The 20,811-nt window shown below is 40.5% G+C and overlaps 1 protein-coding gene across 2 annotated transcripts in view; it reads left to right on the forward strand.

Annotated features, from left to right (window-relative positions):
- Positions 222–20,811, forward strand: part of LOC102185228 (formiminotransferase N-terminal subdomain-containing protein) — a 75,513-nt gene continuing 54,923 nt past the window's right edge. For both annotated transcript variants that reach the window (XM_018061220.1, XM_005676329.3), the window contains exons 1-4: positions 222–768; positions 2,546–2,672; positions 5,344–5,439; positions 7,137–7,289. In XM_018061220.1, the coding sequence (XP_017916709.1) occupies positions 2,558–2,672; positions 5,344–5,439; positions 7,137–7,289 (364 nt within the window). In that variant the 5' untranslated portion in view covers positions 222–768; positions 2,546–2,557. The remainder of the gene's footprint in view (positions 769–2,545; positions 2,673–5,343; positions 5,440–7,136; positions 7,290–20,811) is intronic.

Genomic DNA, 20,811 nt, shown 5'->3' on the forward strand with positions numbered 1-20,811 from the left:
AGGAGGGAATTTATCAAAGGGGTGTGTGCCTGCCGGGCCGGGGCGGGAGGGGGTGGGGGTGGGGCGGGAATATGTGTTTCTGCGTAGAGAAAAGAGCCCCCTGCTGGTGTACGATCAATAAGTAATGACCTCATCATTAGATTCTAATTCCCTTTTAAAAAGTCATTCATTTACAAGAGAACCGTGGAGAGTTCCAAGTTAAAGCAGGCGGGGTGGGAAGGCACTTCTAGAAGAAGGGTTAAGCTCTCCCGGACGCAGCACGCGGTCGGGTCGGGTCGCGTAGAGTCAGGAAGGAAGCTCAGAGCCCAGCCAGCGGGCGGCGGGGCTGGAGCGCGCCGGGGAGGCGGGGCCGGCGGCGGAAGCGGCGCACTGGTCACGCGCGGCGACTGAGGCTCGGCGCCGTCCTACCCCGCCGCCATCCGCGCGCGCAGGTGGCTTCCACGCAAACCGCCGAGCGGCCGAGGTGGCTGCAAGCTCGAGGCGGGCCCCGGGTGGCGCCGCCGCCCGGCCGCCCCTGGCTCCCGGCCCCGCCTCCCGCGGACGCTGATCCCCTTGCTGTTTTCCCCGGGGGGCCCACAGCGAGTCCCTCGGTTTTACCCCTCGGCCCACCCCCTCGTCTCACGTGGCTCTGGGCCACTCCACGCTAGAACCCGCGCGGAACCTCACAGGGAGTGCCAGTGGCGGCGCCTGCCCCACACTGCGCTGTGCCTCCTGGACGAGCCTCTGCGGCCCTAAAAGTGCTAACGGTGGTGCGTGCGCCGGACGCAGGTGATGTGGCAGAGCGTTGGGGACTGCTCTGCCCCGCACAGGTCCACTCAGTTCCTCCGAGGGAGGCAGGTTTTGGGTCTCTAGCCGGAAGTAATACCAAAGGTGATGGAAGGGGTCGGCGAATTACGATCATCCTCTCAAACCACAAGTGTTTGGGGTCTTGCTCGGGGTCAAATTCTTAGAGGAGGAGGAGGAAGAAGAGAATGACTTGCCCTTTCTACTAATAAGCCTGAGTGCTTGCCAAAAGCCTGATATTGCCGCTAATTTCAGCTTTTGCAACGAAGGTAGATTTTTCTAACACCATCTTTGTGTGATTTAGCTGTCCACAGGGAATCAAACTGTGGAATGAGAGGATGAAACTAATCCTTTCTTTTGCACTGTTAGGGGTTGCCATAAACACCATTTGTTAAAAAGCATAATTATGTTGGGAAAGTGCCTGATGAGACAATTAAGCTACATAAACACACTGAAAACAAATGAAAGCCAGAAGACGCCCACACCCCTTGTGTAAAGCAATTTTTTGTTTACATAAAAACGAAAGAGGTCTGAGCTGCTCTATTGCAAGTGTTATTAATGTCTACAGAATCCTAATGACCCTATTTTTTCTGAATTTTCAATTGTGAGATGATGGTCACAATGTGAAAATTTGGAACTAACAGTGAAGCCCTGTTATCTCCTCTTCGGTTAAAATGATCAGGCCAACGAACAGCCCTAGTGAACAGAAGCCATTGGATTTATACACGGAGAGCACTTAATTACACCGCAGCATGTTAGCTTTAACTTAGGAGCTTAATGTGTGTCTCAGAGTTGTACACCATTCTCTGCAGTATCCCTCACAGGGAGGACTTTACCTGTCACAAAATGTTCCACAGTAAAATTTACTGAACTAGTTCATGAGGGCCACGTTCACTTTTAGCTCTATTTAAAAGAGGTGGAAATACGATGACCTGATCTTTAAAAAGGGGACTTTTTTTTTTTTTTTGCAATATTTAGACAAGTTCATAATATCATTTGAAGTTTGGAAAGATAACTAGTTGAAAATACCATTCTGGGGTACTGAAGAACGTCAAAGCAACCTCCAAAACTTGTATGATGATTCCATTTTCAAAGAAATCAGTCACATTTTTGGCTGATTATTGAGTAACATATCGGAGTACTCCATGTCACCTTTCAGTTCAACTTACAAAGTCCTGTGAAAGATTTTAAACTGGTTTAGGGGCTATGGAGATCAAAGTACAAGAAGAGCTTAGTCAAATAGTTGTCATTTAAAACCTCCAAGTGAATCTCCTTTATTTGTTCATCCATGGCATGGCTGGTGGAGGTACCCTTTCTGTCAGAATAGTTTTTGTAAGAATCAGCATATTAAGTAATCTCTTGTTTCTCTTTTCTGTATTTCCCCAATAATCTTATTTAGCAAAAGTATCATGCTTCTTCAAAAACAGGATTAAAATATAGAAGGCAGTATTTAAAAGAGAGTGACATAACTTTAATGAAAAAGTTTCCCATGACAGAATTCGGACTGAGTGCTTGATGGCTATTTTCTAGTGTGTTCCTGTCTTCACATATTCACATGTGCATGACCGAATGTGCATGGTTTTTTGGCTGAGTCAATGTGAGATATTATCCTTTAGGTGTTACCTACGAATGAAATAGTAAAGTATTCATGTTATGGCTACCTGGTTTCCAAACAGCTATGACTTTTTAAATGTTTAATGAGTGTGAAAATATAAATAAACTGTAGAAACCAAAATGAAGACTCGTTTTTCTCCTTTCCTAGAAGGAAATCACCATGTCTTCTTGCCGAGTGGGGCTCCGTTTGGCTGCCTGTTTATTAAACATTTCAGAAGCCAGAAAAAAGTACGTTGTTGAGAACATAGCAAAAGCTGCTCTTCTTGAAAGAAATGGTAGGAACAACAGGCAATAGATGTGAATATGTAGTGTTTTGATAATAAGAATAATTTTTTTTTATTCTGCTGACAGTGTCTGTAGAACACACTTCTGCTTTCTTCCTGAATTTTCTCCCTTGTTTTTGGGCTATCATAGCTTGGCTCCAGGATGCTGAGATAGATCACTTACTCAGATGTGCACATACACTCTTCCAAATGCCTGCATACCATCCACAAGCATATTCACATTGGGGAGTGTGTCTGAAATGCACGTTGTTCAGGATATTGACAGACTCCTGAAGAGGATATATTTACATACAGGTTTAATGTTTCCCTCATGGGCCATGTGTATGCTCATTAATAGAATGAGCATAATTCATTATGCTTTTTATTCAGCAGGTTAAATAAAAAATAAACTTGTCGAATACCAAGTACTTTTCAAAAGCACTCCTGCCAGCAAAGCCCAGGCTGTCATTACAGCATTAATATTTCTACTCCATTTTCTCCGTATAAAGACTCTTAGGCATTTAAGAGATGTGTAAGATCATTCAGCCATTCAGGTTCAGAAGACTGAAACTCAAGTCTTCTTTACCCCCTGGGCCAATATTTACTATTAGAGATGCTACTTGTTCTCTTTTTTCTTAATCTTTGTTAAAATGTTCATGTGATGACATATAGTTCTAAATATTATTTGTTTTTACTTTCACACATACACAAAACACAGTGTATTTACAGGTTTACCATCACTTAAATACAAAAGCTTTGTTATTAAATCAACAGCTTTTTGGCAACAGGTGAGTATTAGGGTCATAGCCCTGAAGCATTTGAAACAATCTATTTTAATTTCTGGTTGTCGTTTTTTATTTGGTTATTGCTTTTCATGAGAGAGAGGTGCTTTTCCTAGGCCTGTTTCTAACACTGAGCACATTTAAATTACCATTTAGCAACTTTGAGGGGCTAGGAATGTCTGTGAAAATTCCTGATAATTGCCGATAGGAAAACTCCTCTGGAGTCAGCATGCAGCTGTGCTTTTGCATTCTCTTTGTGGGAAGAGCCAGTTTGGGCCCCACATTGGTAGATAGTACATCTAATGGGATTGGGTGAATGTGCAGAGACACATTCTGTGATTAAGTGACTGGGCAGAGACATTTGTGGAAGTCACACACTGATGGACACCTGGGTCTCAACTCACAGTTTTTATCAGCTTATTAGTGGCAGCAGCTCAAATGGAATTATAGCTATTATACTCTATTACAAATACCAAACAATTTACTTCTGCTGAGATTCATACTGACAGCTCCTCCTGCCAGAAGTAATTTTTTTTTCTATATGCATGCTTAAGAAATTGCAGGAGAGTGTTTCATTCTTTCAGCATTTGAATCAATTGAATCATATGAAACTGAGAATAAAAGCTTTTCAGAAGAAGATTTTGGATGAAAAAAATAAAATTATCTCTTTTCTTCTAAAAGCTAAAGTATGTTGAAAAAAAAACACATAAAAAGGAGGTTGTATGATCTCGTTCCTGCTCTGTCTTTCATAGTTTTTAAAAAGCAGGGAAGGTAGCACTAGTTAAGAAAATGACCTGCTGTTTTACAGATAATTTAAAGGCATTTACTTTTAAGTGAGTGGAATCAAACTATATCACCTATATTTTTTCCAATTAAGCAATGTGAAAACATTGAAATGGTCTGAAAGGTCTTATGTAAAGAAAGCTGAGTTATAAATTTTAGACCTACACCAGGGTAGGTCTCTGTAGATGCTCATTTGGCTATGAGTGAGTGACATAAGTTTATCTTTTCACATTATTAAAATTAATAGCATAGGGCTGCTATAAGCTCTGTAGTTCTGTATGTAACTTATTTTCCCTCTCCTTGAAAAGATTAATTGTTAAGCTGCCAGGGGACAGGGCGACAAAGGTATAATGGCATAGCGAAAGGCTTAATTACCTCCTGAAAACTTTTGTCCTTCACTTTGAATTTGCTTTTGTAGGCATACGAGGAACTTTTAAGGAGCTTGAGCAAGGCTTGTAAACTTCAAAAATAACTACGGGGTTATGGGTGGCCACCATATAAGGGTATGGCAGCTTTCTCCTCCAGGTTACACGTTTCAGTGAGTCACACGTGGCTGAAGGCTGGAAGTTGTTAACATCTGAAGGCTGTTGGTGGCCTTTGAAAAGGAGATGCTGGAGTCAGAACAGTTTCTAATAGGCAGGTGCGTGTATCCCAGGAACCTCTGCTCTGGGCACTAATTGGCCTATCCTAGTTTTTCCAGATGTTATTTTTTGATCTGGTTTGATCTCTGGGTTTGGAAGGAAAAATTGACAAGGCGCAGAAGATGAGATTGAAAGGGAACAGAATTTAGTGTGATACGATTTGGTAATAGAAGAGGCTATCGTCTTGGACTGAGTTAAGAGAACTTTGACAAATTCAGAAGCAAGTGCAAGAGAAGGTCTCTGATAGACACCAAAGCCTAGTATCTGAGCTGAGCCATCCGATTGTAAAGGAAGACAATGTAGGAAGTGGACATTACTGTCTATGAATTTCCTGACTAGTCAGTGTCACTTCAGAGGTCACCCCTTCCCCCAAATTTTTCTGTTAAGCTAAATTTTGTTGTATCAAGAAAAATAAAGTATTAAGATTTCACCAGAGGAAAAAGATTCTTTCATTTATGTGTTTTTTTTTTTTTATAGGACAGAGACATCCTGAAGTATCAGTGCTCAATATATTTTCTGATCCAGAGTACAATAGATCAGTCATTACAATAGCAGCTTCTATTGATGAGCTAGGTAAGATTTCAGTTTCTTTTTCTATATATGTCTTTTGGTGAAGGGTGGGCTTCCAGTAGACCCAAATGCTCCTTAATCATTGATTTCCTGTGTTAATCTGAATACTGTTTGCCATACATAAGAAGTCTACCTCAAAATTGCATTTCTTCGTTTTTCTGAACAGGTACATCTTTGAGATATGCATTTCCTACTTCCTCTTCATTAAAATGAATCTTGGGGTCCAGTATTTAATAACATTCTTTCCTTGAAGATGATCACATATTTTTTGTGGTTAAGAAAAATATCTTCAGATTTTAACCTGTTAAGTCGTAGTGTTGAATTTGATTTCACTGATAAGTTGACTTGAAATTAAACATGCTAAGCAGTTGTGTTTTGAGTCAGGAGCCTGAAATCTTGAGATGGTCCCTTGGGTGAAATGAAATGGGTTTCATGTGTCCTGCTGTTAAGATTTAGTGGGACAGCTTGAATTTGAAGGATCATACTTGATTAAACAAAAATATGTATTATCTTTAGCATTGCTTGGTAAAGAATTTAAATTATTTTCAGATAAACTTGGTTTCAGCTGAGAAGATTGTCTTTTCTCAAAAGGTATGTTTGTTTGGAAAGCAAAGAGCTGATGGATGATTCTCAGCAAATGCAGGACCAGTTATGGTCATGCTGCTGCTAAGTCACTTCAGTTGTGTCCAACTCTGTGTGACCCCGCAGATGGCAGCCCACCAGGCTCCCCTGTCCCTGGGATTCTCCAGGCAAGAACACTGGAGTGGGTTGCCATTTCCTCCTCCAGTGCATGAAAGTGAAAAGTGAAAGTGAAGTCGCTCAGTCATGTTCGACTCTTAGCAACCCCATGGACTGCAGCGCACCAGGCTCCTCCATCCATGGGATTTTCCAGGCAAGAGTACTGGAGTGGGGTGCCATTGCCTTCTCTGAAAATGGTCGTACTGCACTGCTAATGAAAACTCAAGAGTAATAACACTCTGAGGTGTGTATATGTATTTAGATAGAATAATTAATGAACCTGGAGAAGCAACCCACTCCAACATTCATGCCAGGATAATTCCATGGACAGAAGAGCCTGGCAGGCTACAGTCCATGGCATTGCAAAGAGTTGGACAAGATTCAAACGACTTAATACACACACAAAATTTAATGAAAATCTAGTTATAAGAGCAAAACTAAAATACTTATGGTATACTTTTAAATTGTATTTTTGTCTTTGTTGTTTAGTCACTAAGTCATGTCCAGCCTGTCTCTCACTATCTCCTGGAGTTTGCCCAAGTTCATGTTCATTGAATTGGTGATGCTATGCTATGTTTGTCTATTTTAATATAAATTCATAAAATATTCTGAAGATAACAAAGAATTTCATCAGATTAATTTGATAAGGTTGAAACAATTGAAAGTAACCAATTGTAAAAAAAGATACAAAGTTTTTTAAGGCCAATAAATTTTGCTTTCTTCTTCCAGTTTGGGAAGTAAAGAGTTAGAAGAAATGTGAAACTTTATGACACTTGGGAGGCTGGGAGAGGGGAAATGTTGGATCTTACATTTTTCTTTAATTTGGATGAAAAAACAATCTTCTGTACATTTTATGAAAGGAAAACAAAAGGACAGTAATAATTACAGCTGCTTCTTTAAATGCAATTGAGAGTTTAATGATTTTATTTTATTTTATTTTATTTTAATTTTACATTTTTAAGGCAATTCCGTTCTGGCTGCCTGCTTGGAAGCCTTCCAGTCTATCGATATGGAGATTCAGGAGGGGATCCATCCTTGCCTGGGAGCAGTGGACCTGATTCCCATTTACCCTCTTTCTGGTGTCGGAGTGGAAGAGTGTGGAGCTGTGGCCAGAAGTAAGAGAAAGTTTGGGGAAGTGTGTTATTCCTTAATGGAAACCATTTTTACAAATCAGAACAGCTTGTGACAATATAATCACTCCTCAGTTCCCTGGGAAAAATCGACCTTGAAAAATTGTGTCAACAATAAGCTTTCATGGGTTGCAGTGGCACACATGGTGTCTTTGTGACTCATCCTTCCACTTTCCATCCCACGACGCTGTGGAACACTCAATGCTGTGGGATGCAGCCAATCAATCACTGTGTCCCCTTACAAATCCACGATAGACCATGAGGAAACAACACTAGTTTTTAATGAGTTCCTTAGACTCTTCAGGGCAGAACGATGGTGTGCTTCGCCCATCTGTGTTCTATTTTCTTGAGCAGGGGTAATGATGAGGTTGAAAACCCACTTAAATGTTAACTCCTACCCCTTTTTCCTCTGATTTTTTTTTCTTCTCTTTTTTCCTTGTGTACAACTCTCTTTAAGATTTTCTTTAGAACTGAACTGTCACATGCTTGATTTCAGCCCCAGGGGTAAGTTTAATTTGGAAAATTTGAGCTATGTCACTTGAGGTGTTTTTGAATTAAGCAAATTGGGAGAAAAGAAAGACCTTTTGCCTGGACTGTCTCGCTGGTTAATTATGAGATTCAGAGGCCCATAAGCTTTGGGGGAAAGTCTGCTGTAGGATGATTGCAGACTTCTCTCTATGACCTCAGAAATCCTCTGCGGTGTTGCCTCATTTTTAGGTAACAGGGAGGTGTGTAACATTTGGGATGTCGATTTGGACTCTAGCTGAGCTACGTCAAGCCCTAGAAATAGGAAAGGAGGCTTGTTTCCAAAGGTGTACCTCACTGCTTGTGCTGCGTTTTTAACATGACCTGACAATCTGTGGATTATTTCTCTGGGGAAATCTCAGCCCAAAATTTGGTTTCCTTTTCCTCTAAGAGTTAAAACTCAGCATAGGGGAATATACATTTCACACGAAAATGAAGAGTTCAGAATTGTTCAGACCAGAATAATGATTTTAATTGTCTTCAAAACAATTATGTTCAGTTATATTAAATCTCAAATTAGCTCGTACAAGAAGTTCTTCATTACATCAGGACTGGTCCACCCCAGACTCTCAGCCAGCGTAGGAGACAGTTGACAACAGGAGGGTCTGGACAGAGTACTTCTCCCTTCCTTTGCCCTTTTACTTCATTGGCAGCTACTGTACCTCATGATTTAAACATGGACATTTCTAATTAAATGTGAGCTCAGCTGCATTCTTGAACTAATTTATAACATTCAATTTGAAATGTAATAGCTTCAATCTTCATCTGATTAAAAACAGTCATATACTGTACATGGTTACTATTTTGATGCTCCAAGATGCAGTTTTTGTTTCTACATTCTCCTTCCTACACAGCTGTTCATCTAATATTATCCAGTTTTTTTAAGTTTTTAAAATTTTTTTGGTAACAGCATGCTCAGGCATTCTTATGAGGAAGAAGTGTTCATATTCTAGGATCTCACCGTTCTCAAAACAGAGACAGGATGTTTTCTACTAGGGTAACTGCTTCTCATGGAAACTACATTAAAATAATAATTTAACTAACTTTCTATGGGAAGAAGGGCAATGGAGAATATTCTAGTGATGTAGAATATAGTTAATATGTCTGTTCATGTATGCTTTATGTGCAGAAATCCTGAATAATATATTTCAAACGTTTTGATAACAGTTGGAAGCTTGCTTATTCCTTAAGGAAGGGGTTCTTAAAGTAGGGTCCAAAATTGGTGTTCAGGGAACTTATAAATAATGTTAGAGTCACTTGCAGTTTTTTATGATGTGCATTTGTATATACATACATAGCTACACACACACATAATTTTGCATATAATTTTAGTTTAAGAACTTCTACCTCTCAGTTCAGTTCAGTTCAGTTGCTCAGTCATGTCCGATGCTTTGTGAACCCACGAACTGCAGCACACCAGGCCTCCCTGTCCATCACCAACTCCCGGAGTCCACCCAAAGCCATGTCCATTGAGTCGGTGATGCCATCCAACCATTTCATCCTCCGTCGTCCCCTTCTCCTCCTGTCCTCAATCTTTCCCAGCATCAGGGTCTTTTCAAATGAGACGGCTCTTCGCATCAGATGGCCAAAGTATTGCAGTTTCAGCTTCAACATCAGTCCTACCAATGAACACCCAGGACTGATCTCCTTTAGGATGGACTGGTTGGATCTCCTTGCAGTCCAAGGGACTCTCAAGAGCCTTCTCCAACACCACAGTTCAAAAGCATCAATTCTTCGGTGCTCAGCTTTCTTTATAGTCCATCTCTCACATCCATACATGACCACTGGAAAAACCATAGCCTTAATTAGATGGACTTTTGTTGGAAAAGTAATTTCTCTGCTTCTTAATATTCTGTCTAGGTTGGTTATAACTTTCCTTCCAGGAGTAAGCGTCTTTTACTTTCATGGCTGCAATCACCATCTGCAGTGATTTTGGAGCCCCCCAAAATAAAGTCAGCTACTGTTTCCACTGTTTCCCCTTCTATTTCCCATGAAGTGATGGGACCAGATGCCATGATCTTTATTTTCTGAATGTTGAGCTTTAAGCCAACTTTTTCACTCTCCTCTTTCATTTTCATCAAGAGGCTCTTCAGTTCCTCTTCACTTTCTGCCATAAGGGTGGTGTCATCTGCATATCTGAGGTGATTGATATTTCCCCTGGCAATCTTGATTCTAGCTTGTGCTTCCTCTACCCCAGAGTTTCTCATGATGTACTCTGCATATAAGTTAAACAAGCAGGGTGACAATATATAGCCTTGACGTACTCCTTTTCCTATGTGGAACCAGTCTGTTGTTCCATGTCCAGTTCTAACTGTTGCTTCCTAACCTGCATACAGATTTCTCAAGAGGCGGGTCAAGTGGTCTGATATTCGCATCTCTTTCAGAATTTTCCACAGTTTATTGTGATCCACTCAGTCAAAAGCTTTGGCATAGTCAATAAAGCAGAAATAGATGCTTTTCTGGAACTCTCTTGCTTTTTCCATGATCCAGCAGATGTTGGCAATTTGATCTCTTGTTCCTCTGCCTTTTCTAAATCCAGCTTGAACATCTGGAAGTTCACGGTTCATGTATTGCTGAAGCCTGGCTTGGAGAATTTTGAGCATTACTTTACTAGCGTGTGAGATGAGTGCAATTGTGCGGTAGTTTGAGCATTCTTTGGCATTGCCTTTCTTTGGGATTGGAAGGAAAACTGACCTTTTCCAGTCCTATGGCCACTGCTAAGTTTTCCAAATGTGCTGGCATATTGAGTGCAGCACTTTCACAGCATCATCTTTCAGGATTTGAAATAGCTCAACTGGAGTGCCATCACCTCCACTAGCTTTGTTCGTAGTGATGCTTTCTAAGGCCCACTTGACTTCACATTCCAGGATGTCTGGCTCTAGGTAAGTGATTATACTATCGTGATTATCTGGGTTGTGAAAATCTTTTTTGTAAAGTTCTTCCGTGTATTCTTGCCACCTCTTCTTAATATTTTCTGCTTCTTTGAGATCCATACCATTTCTGTCCTTTATCGGGCCCATCTTTGCGTGAAATATTCTCTAGGCATCAGTTCAGTTCAGTTTAGTCGCTCAGTCGTGTCCGACTGTTTGCAACCCCATGAACTGCAGCACGCCAGGCCTCCCTGTCCATCACCAACTCCCAGAGTTCACTCAAACTCATGTCTATCGAGTCAGTGATGCCATCCGGCCATCTCATCCTGTCGTCCCCTTCTCCTCCTGCCCCCAATCCCTCCCAGCATCAGGGTCTTTTCCAATGAGTCAACTCTTCGAATGAGGTGGCCAAAGTATTGGAGTTTCAGCTTTAGCATCAGTCCATCCAAAGAACACCCAGGACTTATCTCCTTTAGAATGGACTGGTTAGGTATTGTCTATTGACTTCTCACTGCAGACGATGAGAATTTAGCTTCCTTTCACGACATCCCTCAGCCCCAGTGTGTGTGCAGACACACACACACACATACACACACTTACATTTTTTGGCTAGTATTCAGTGGTCACATTATTATCACTATGTAAACATTATTCACAGTGAAGCATTTAGACTTTTATTATTTTACCCTTTCTGTAAAACCTTTTCTTTTTGCTAAAATGGATTGTTATCTTTTTGATTGTTTGTTTCCTTAAGTTTATATCCTTGAAAGTGAAGTCACTCAGTTGTGTCTGACTCTTTGTGACCCCCCGGACTGTAGCCTACCAGGCTTCTCCGTCGATGGGATTCTCCAGTCAAGGATACTGGAGTGGGTTACCATTTCCTTCTCCAGGGGATCTTCCCGACCCAGGGATCGAACCCGGGTCTTCCACATTGGAGGCAGATGCTTTAACCTCTGAACCACCAGGGAAGCCCAACTTCCCTGGGCTTTATATACTTACCACTGATTTAACCCCAGACTCTGTCAATAATAACATTTATCCATGCATTCAGATAAAACACATCATGTATTGACTGTTCTATAAATTTTGTCTTCTTAAACAACTATCTTCTAGAACTCTTTGATCTGATCCAATTAGAACCAGTTACTCTAAATTTGTTGAGGATAACTGTCATAGCATTTCCTATTACTATTTTCCTAGGTTTTCCCTTCCTCTTTCTACATTTTGGATATCCTGGTTCCTGAATCCCACATGTTCTCTCCCCACCTCCCCCACCCCCCCCGCCGCCTTATTTTATGCCCTTGTTTTAGTGGAATGTATCCTCTTCTGGCTTTATAAAAAAAGGGGGGAGGGGAGGAGGAGAATAAATTTTTGAGAACTTACATGTCTGAAAATGCCATTATTTTACCTTCATACTTAATTTTTAGTTTGCCTAGGTATAGAATTATCTGTTAGAAATGATTTTCCTTTATTTTGAAGACATTGTATCAATTCTTATTTCCATGTTGCTGTTGAGACTTCTGAAGCCATTATGATTCCTGATCTTTGTATATGATCTGTCCCTTCTCTCTGGAAGCTTGTAAGATCTTCACTTTGTTTCTAGCGTTCTCGAATTTCTATGATGTGCCTTTGCATGCGTCTGTTTTCATCCATTATGCTGGACACATGGTAGGTCCTTTGAGCCCTTGAAACTCATCCTTCATTGCAGGAAATTCTCGAGTTATTCCATTGATGACTTCTGTTTTCTCAGTTCTTTCTGGATGCCCCATAATTTGGTTACTGGAACTCTGTACTGGTTCTCTATACTTACTTTCTCTCTCTCTCTCTTTTTAAAATCACTTTATATTTTTACAATAATTACTTGTAAATGTCCTCTACTTTATATCGAAAGCCTTCAGTAAGTTTTCATTTCTTCTATATTAGTTTCCAGGTGCTTTTATGTACTCTCTGAGTGTTCATTTTTCTAAATAACATCCTGGTCACATCTCATGAATATAGTAGCAATGTATAATTTTTGACAGTTTCTTCTCTCCGCATGTTGTCTGTTCCCTACCACCATTTACACCCCCAGGTTGCTTTCTCCTGTTTTGTTTTAAAACCTTCCTCAGATGTCGGATGATTGTTGGGTGGCTGCTTACTCCAAGAGTGGACACTGAAAGACTGAGTGGATAATCTGAGGATGTAAGTGAGGTTTGTGGCCGGGTTGTTTCTTTGGAGAATTCCTATTTCAGTATCTTTGGGATCTTTCTTCTTGGGTTTTTCCGGTTTCCTAAAGAAGAATCCACCAGTCTTCAGCCTGGAGTATTCAGCTGTCCATGATTTAGGAACTGAGTTGCAGAAGAGGCTAGAAGAGTCTCAGCAGTTAGTATGCAAATGTTCCCTTCATTCTCCTCTTTTCATGAATCCCCACTGCCCTCAGCTGTATCCCCTAGTCCAGACACACATAGTGTTTACCTCTTATGTCTTCTGCCAGTTCCCCGTCTGTGTGGAGGGGGTGGGATCTAACTGCTGCTTAAACAGACTTTCCACCAGTCTCCCTGTTTGGAGCTGTGCCTTTAGCCTCTATCCCAGGGTGAGGTCACCAGTTGTGACCGTTTCCAGGTGCCTGTGCTGTAAGTCAGGCAGCTTCTCGGCTGTCCAGGGTCTCCTGCTCCTCTTATATCTATTCTCCCAAGTTCAGTGCCATCGCTTCCTCGTCCATTTCTGTTTGTTTGAGGGAATCAATGCTTTGCAAATAGATCTCTTTGACATCTTTTTTTGGGATTTTTGGAAGAAGTAAAAGTAAACATAGGGATGGATCTACACTCTCATCTTTACTTGGAAGTCCCTACTTCTCTGATTCCTCTTGGTGATTTTGATTATCCTGGATCCTTCAAGAGCGCAATGAATTCACCTAATTGGAACCAAAGATAAATTTACAGGAACATTACTCTTTTTTCTGACTTCTACGTCATAATCACAGGTATTTAGTCTCAATTTCTAGATTTTGGTTATTTTTTTATAGACTGATGACTGGGGGCCATTGCGCTGCGTGTATATTTTCCACTTGTTCCTTGCTCAGTGTTTCATGTGCCAGAGACAGTGTCTCTGAAATGTGACCTCGTTTCTCACTCACACTCAAACCTTCCTAAGAAGGACTAAATGAAGATGGAGGGGCGGGGTCAGAGCAGGAGGTGCTCAGACAAATCCCCCCAATGATTTGCCAGTGAAAGTGGACTTAACTAACCTGTGATTTCATAATATTCTGCTTTGAAAGTCTAGACCATAGCTATGAATATTGTAAATCATATGGAAACTTGCTTTTTGTGTTCTGTCATTAATCAAATGAAATGACATTTATATAATGCTTTGTGAATTGACATTATTTAGAAGATTGGAAAGATAAAATGCTAGTTAAATAAGTTACATAAATAAAGATCTAGCACTTACATGATTGGTTTTTTTTTTAATTTACCTTAAAATATATGACCATTAATGAATTTGATTCGATTTGTCAGCCTTGTTAGGTGATGTTTCAAGTGTTTTTATGCCTTGGAGAACGTGTGCCATGACAGATTCACACGACATCAACACTTGTATGGTAGTCTTAAGACCCTTCGATTACCTTATTACAGATTGTCAAAACATGGGCTGATCTGGCAAAGCAGGAACAACTTTTCACTTCAAGAATTTCCTACTCTGATTCTCCAGTTGCTATGGAGATTGTCTCATAAAACAGCCTTGGATTTCATTGCGATTCGTGAGTTTAGATGTTGAGTTCTGATATTGTTCTCTCTACCATTAACACTACCCTCATTGCCATAGCATAAAAACAATGGTTGATTTTACAAGCATATGTTAACATAGTTTTAGGACATAGCATTTACTTTGAGATTTACAGGATACTGCCATCAGACAAAAAGCTGGGAAAAAAAAGGGATTATGCATTGGGAAAGTACCTAAAATATCCAAATTGATTTCCAGCAACTTGAGTATATTTTAACTACAAAGAAGAGTTACTAGGTTGTTCATAAATGCATACTGCTACAGGCTTAATAAATGCAACAAGATTATATCCACCACTGTCAAACAGAGCTACTCATAAGGAAGAAAAAGGCCAAATGAGAGGACTGGGATAAACTAGGTTATTCCACCGTGACAGGCAGTTACGGACGCACACAGTCATGCTTGCGAAAGCTGCTCTCTTTCTGTCACTTTGGCTCTGCAGCAGCCTGAAGTCCAAGTAAATTAACAAACACTCCGTGGGCACCCCTTGGCCAGTGGGGTACCTGAGTCTGGGGATGGACGATTCTAAGGCCCATTCCAGCAAGACCAAGCCCCAATTGCTCACAGCAATGACTGATGTGATAACACACCCTTGTATTGGCTTTTCTTTCTTTCCTGTTTCACTCTTGGTGTGTACTGAATAGACTTCATTGAAAATTTTGACAGGAATAAGTGTATTATTATTTTATTTAATTAATAAAATAATTGTTGTGCTTCCCAGTTGGTGCTAGTGGTAAAGAACCCACCTGCCAATGCAGGAGACATAAGAGACACGGGTTCGATCCATGCGTTGAGAAGATCCTCTGGAGAAGGAAATGGCAATCCACTCCAGTATTCTTGCCTGGAGAATCCCATGGACAGAGCAGCCTGGTGGACTATAGTCCATAGGGTCGCACAGAGTCAGACATATCTGAAGTGACTTAGCACAGCACACATGTGTATTATAAGAATCTTCTAATTGGGATGAGTAGCTGGAGTTCATGAAATCTTTGCTGCCTGACTTTATACTTCTCATAATTCTTCCCTAGTCTAAAAGTCTATAGTTTAAAATTGGGAGACCCCTACCCCCCCACCACTTCACCAAGGGAAGGGGTCTCCTAGAATACTCAGGATTAGTCATGGGTCACTGTGGGAGAGATTAATACTCACCCTTTAACTAGCATAGGCAGGTCTGGGGTCTCAAAGTTTAGAGGTTCTAAGTTTTCTGATTTTCAGTATATATATATGTGTGTGTTTGTGTGTGTGTGTGTGTGTGGCACCCAGAAATTACATTTATGTTATTGCTAATGTTATTTTAGAGAATATTGACCTAACAGAGGATTTATAGCAGATGATTGATATGATGCTAACTTTTTTGAGCCTAGACCTCTAACCTTGGCTATGCTTTTCCTGAGTTCCTTTCCATCTGTCCTTCCTAGTGTATGGAGTGATTTCCAGGCCACTAGGATACAAACATTCTGAAGAAATAATGTAGTGATGCTAGTGGCATTGATGGGCCTGTAGAATTAAGTGCATCAGCACAAGTCTCTGTACACCTCATGTGTCCACCAGCCTATCCACTGGTCTCCACTTGGCAAGTGAGGGTGTGCTTCTCAGGAGACCCAGAGCATGTGATAATAGTAATGATGACAACACTGGTCATCGGGAAATGCTTTTATAATAATTATAGCATTATTTATTAGATTTTCATTTATTGTGTGATTCAAAATGGCATGTATTAAATAACTCACACTCCAATTTTAATTAACCAAAATATATCATCAGGTAATATCTCAAGATAAAAATTGTTGTGCCTCTCGTACCCTCATAGTCTATACATGACAGTGTCCTGGATAGTCTAAGTTATCTGCTACCTTGAGGGAAATAGAATTCTTATACTGTGAGTGAGGAAGTAGCGGTCATTGTTTGTGTGTGAATTTTTAGGAGCCATTCAATTTTTAAATTTTTTCTTAATATATACATTTCATTGAAGTATAGTTGACTTACAATGTTTCAGGTGCACAGCAGAGTGATTCGGTTATACCTATACACGTATATTATTTTTCAGATTATTTCCCATTATAGGTTATTATGCAGGTCAGGAAGCAACAGTTAGAACTGGACATGGAACAACAGACTGGTTCCAAATAGGAAAAGGAGTACGTCAAGGCTGTATATTGTCACCCTGCTTATTTAACTTACATGCAGAGTACATCATGAGAAACGCTGGACTGGAAGAAGCACAAGCTGGAATCAAGATTGCCGGGAGAAATATCAATAACCTCAGATATGCAGATGACACCACCCTTATGGCAGAAAGTGAAGAGGAACTAAAAAGCCTCTTGATGAAAGTGAAAGAGGAGAGTGAAAAAGTTGGCTTAAACCTCAACATTCAGAAAACGATCCTGGCATCCAGTCCCATCACTTCATTGGAAATAGATGGGGAAACAGTGGAAACAGTGTCAGACTCTATTTTGGGGGGCTCTAAAATCACTGCAGATGTCTCTGCAGCCATGAAATTAAAAGACGCTTACTCCTTGGAAGGAAAGTTATGACCAACCTAGATAGCGTATTCAAAAGCTGAGATATTACTTTGCCGACTAAGGTCCGTCTAGTCAAGGCTATGGTTTTTCCTGTGGTCATGTATGGATGTGAGAGTTGGACTGTGAAGAAGGCTGAGTGCTGAAGAATTGATGCATTTGAACTGTGGTGTTGGAAAAGACTCTTGAGAGTCCCTTGGACTGCAAGGAGATCCAACCAGTTCATTCTGAAGGAGATCAACCCTGGGATTTCTTTGGAAGGAATGATGCTAAAGCTGAAATTCCAGTACTTTGGCCACCTCATGCGAAGAGTTGACTCATTGGAAAAGACTCTGATGCTGGGAGAGATTGGGGGCAGGAGGAGAAGGGGACGACAGAGAATGAGATGGCTGGATGGCATCACCGACTCTATGGACGTGAGTCTGAGTGAACTCTGGGCGTTGGTGATGGACACGGAGGCCTGGCGTGCTGCGATTCATGGGGTCACAAAGAGTCGGACACGACTGAGCAAGTGAACTGAACTGAAGATATTGATTATAGCTCCCTGTGCTATACAGTAAATCTTTGTTGCTTATTGCATATCTACTTTTTTTTCATTAGAAATCTAGCATTCTTTTCATACTAACTCAAACATGTGAGTCAAAATAATATAAATTTTTTAGTTAGCAAACATTCATAAGTTTTCTAAGATATACATATTATTCATAAAATTTATATATGTATATACAAAAGCTTTTCTACTATGCTTGATAAAAGCTTGGAAAAAACATCAGAAAAGTAAAGGAGAGATGGAGAAATTGGAAAACATAAACTAAATGAAATGGGAGCACTGAATATAAAATAGAAAAAGTGAAACAAAAAAGTAAAAGATCATCATATAGTCTAGTTGTTTTTAAACATGAGTACTCATTAGAAATATATCTGGAGCTTTGGAGAAAAAAAGCAGTATCTGGGCCTTTGTATTTTTCAAAAAATTCCAAGATAACTCTGATTTTCATCTGGATGTTAAAAGTGATCACAGGTTTTTCTATTAAATGATAGTTTTGGTGATATGTAATTCTATTATTTTTCTGTTGACCAATCATGATACAGTGGTATTAAGTGAGTAATAATTATATAATCACAATAGTAAAAGATGTTAATCAGTTTTTACAGTCAACAGCAGGACAGAAAAAAAAGATAATTACAATTGCAAGGCACAATGGGAACAGGATTAACCTAACAATATAAAATAATTACATACAGTTTGGGGGGGTCAAGCTGTATGATGTGATAAGTGGAAGTACATACAAGCACATTTTCATCCACCAAGCCAGTCTATGTTGTTTGGTTGGTGCATTTAATCCATTTACATTTAAAGTAATTATTGAGATGTCTGATCCTGTTACCATTTTCTTATTTGTCTTGAGTTTATTTTCTGTAGGTCTTTCCCTTCTCTTATGTTTCCTGCCTAGAGAAGTTACTTTAGCATTTGATTTAAAGCTGGTTTGGTGGCGCTGAATTCTCTTTTGCTTGTCTGAAAAGCTTTTGATATCTCCATCAAATCTGAAGGAGAGTCGTGCCAGGTAGAGTATTCTTTGTTGTAGCTTCTTTGCTTTCTTCACCTTAAATATATCTTGCCATTCCCTTCTGGCTTGTAGAGTTTCTGTTGAGAAATCAGCTGATAACCTGATGGGCATTTCCTTGCAAGTTTTTTGTCATTTTTCCCTTGTCGCTTTTAATATTTTATCTTTGTCTTTGGTTTTTATCAGTTTAATTACTATGTGTCTCGGTGTTCTTCCTTGGGTTTGTCCTTCCTGAGACTCTGTGCTTCCTGGACTTGGTTGACTATTTCCTTTCCCATGTTAGGTAAATTTTCAGCTATTATCTCTTCAAATATTTTCTTGGGTCCTTTCTGTTTCTCTTCTGCTTCTTGGACCTCGCTAATGTAAATGTTGATGTGTTTAATGTTGTCCCAGAGGTCTCTTTGGCTGTCTTCATTTTTTTTCATTCTTTTTTTCTATATTCTGTTCTTTGGTAGTAATTTCCACCAATCTGTCTTCCAGGTCATTTATCCATGCTTCTGCCTCAGTTATTCTACTATGGATTCCTAGTATAGTATATTATTTGTCTCTGTTTGTTTGTTCTTTGGTTCTTCTAGGTCTTTAGTAAACATTTCTGGCATCTTCTCCATTGTTTTCCTGAGATCCTGGATCCTCTTCACTATCATTATTCTGAATTCTTTTTCTGGAAGGTGCCTGTACCCACATTATTTAGTTGTTTTTCTGGGATTTTATCTTATCCCTTCATCTCGGACATAACTTTCTGCTTTTTCACCCTGATTAACATTCTGTAATGTGGTTTTTGTTCTAGCTGTGGGATTGCAATTCTTCTTGCTTCTTCTGTCTACCCTCTGGTGGAGGTGGCTAAGAGGCTTACGTAAGCTTCCTGATGGGAGGGACTGGCAGTGGGAAAAACTGGGTCTTGCCCTGGTGGGCAGGGCCTGGCTTAATAAAATTTTAATCCAATTATCTACTGATGGGTGGGGTTACACTTCCACCGTGTGGAGTGTTTGGCTCTGGTGACCCAGCTCTGGGGCCTGTGGGCTGTATGGTAGGGTTGATGGTGACCTCCAAGAGGGCTTACACCAAAGAGCACCTTCCAGTATTGCTGCTGCCAGCGTCCCGATCCCTGTGGTGAGCCCCTGCTGGCCCACACCTCCACAGGAGACCCTCCAGCACTAGCAGGTAGTTTTGGTTCAGTCTCCTGTGGGGTCACTTCTGCTTTTCTCTGGGTCGCGGTATGCACAAGATTTTGTTTGTGCTCTCTAAGACTGGAGTCTCTGTTTCCCCCAGTCCTGTGGAAGTCCTATAATCAAATCCCACTGGCCTTCAAAGTCAGATTCCCTGGTGATTCGGAGTCTCTTTATCAGATCCCTGGGCTGGGAAGCCTGACGTGAGGTTCACAATCTTCACAACAATGGGAGAACTTCTTTGGGATTATTGCTCTCCGGTTTGTGAGCCACCCACCTGGTGGTTACGGGATTTGATTTTATTGTGACTGTGCCCTTCCTGTCGTCTTGCTGTGGTTTCTTCCTTGTCTTTGGACTGGGGTATCTTTTTATAGTGGGCTCCAGCATCCTTCTCTTGATGGTTGTTCAACAGCTAGTTGCAATTTTGGTGCTCTTGCAGGAGGAGATGAGCACATGTCCTTCTACTCTGCCATCTTGAACCAGAGTATCATAAATTTTTTAGTTAGGCAAAAATTAGTAAGTGTTTTAAAATGTAGATAATATATATAGTATTTATATATATATGTATACAAAAGGTTTTGATACAGGCCTTTTGATATAAGCCTTTTGATAAAGCCTTAAGAAAGAAAATTTAAAAAAAAAGAAGAGATGGATAAACTGGAAAACATTAACTTGTGTGTGAATTTTTGACAACCAAAAAGATAGGACTTGTGAAAACAGGTTACAAAGTGTATTCCATAGCAATACAGTCGAGAAAAAAGGAAGGCCACCTCACTGTTTGCTCCCAGGAAGATGAGGACTGGGGTTGGGCTTTGGGAGGAGAGCATTACAAATAGTACTTGTCTTCCTTTCCCAAATCTTGAATCAATTCAACAGTAGAGAAAGGCAGATGAGAAGAGGAAATACTAACTTTATTACTGATAAAACTAATGTGACAGCTCAGCTTACCCACCTGGAGAATTAGACATCCAACCAGTTACAGGGAGCACTAGACAACACAGGCCTGACCCTGGCAAGCTAATGGCAAGGAGGAGATGGAGTGGAATGGACGTTTCCTGCTGACGGCTGGCTCCGAGAAAGGAAGAGAGGAGGGTGGA

This window comes from Capra hircus, chromosome 2 (genome assembly GCF_001704415.2).
Source record: "Capra hircus breed San Clemente chromosome 2, ASM170441v1, whole genome shotgun sequence".
NCBI classification, from domain to species: domain Eukaryota; kingdom Metazoa; phylum Chordata; class Mammalia; order Artiodactyla; family Bovidae; genus Capra; species Capra hircus.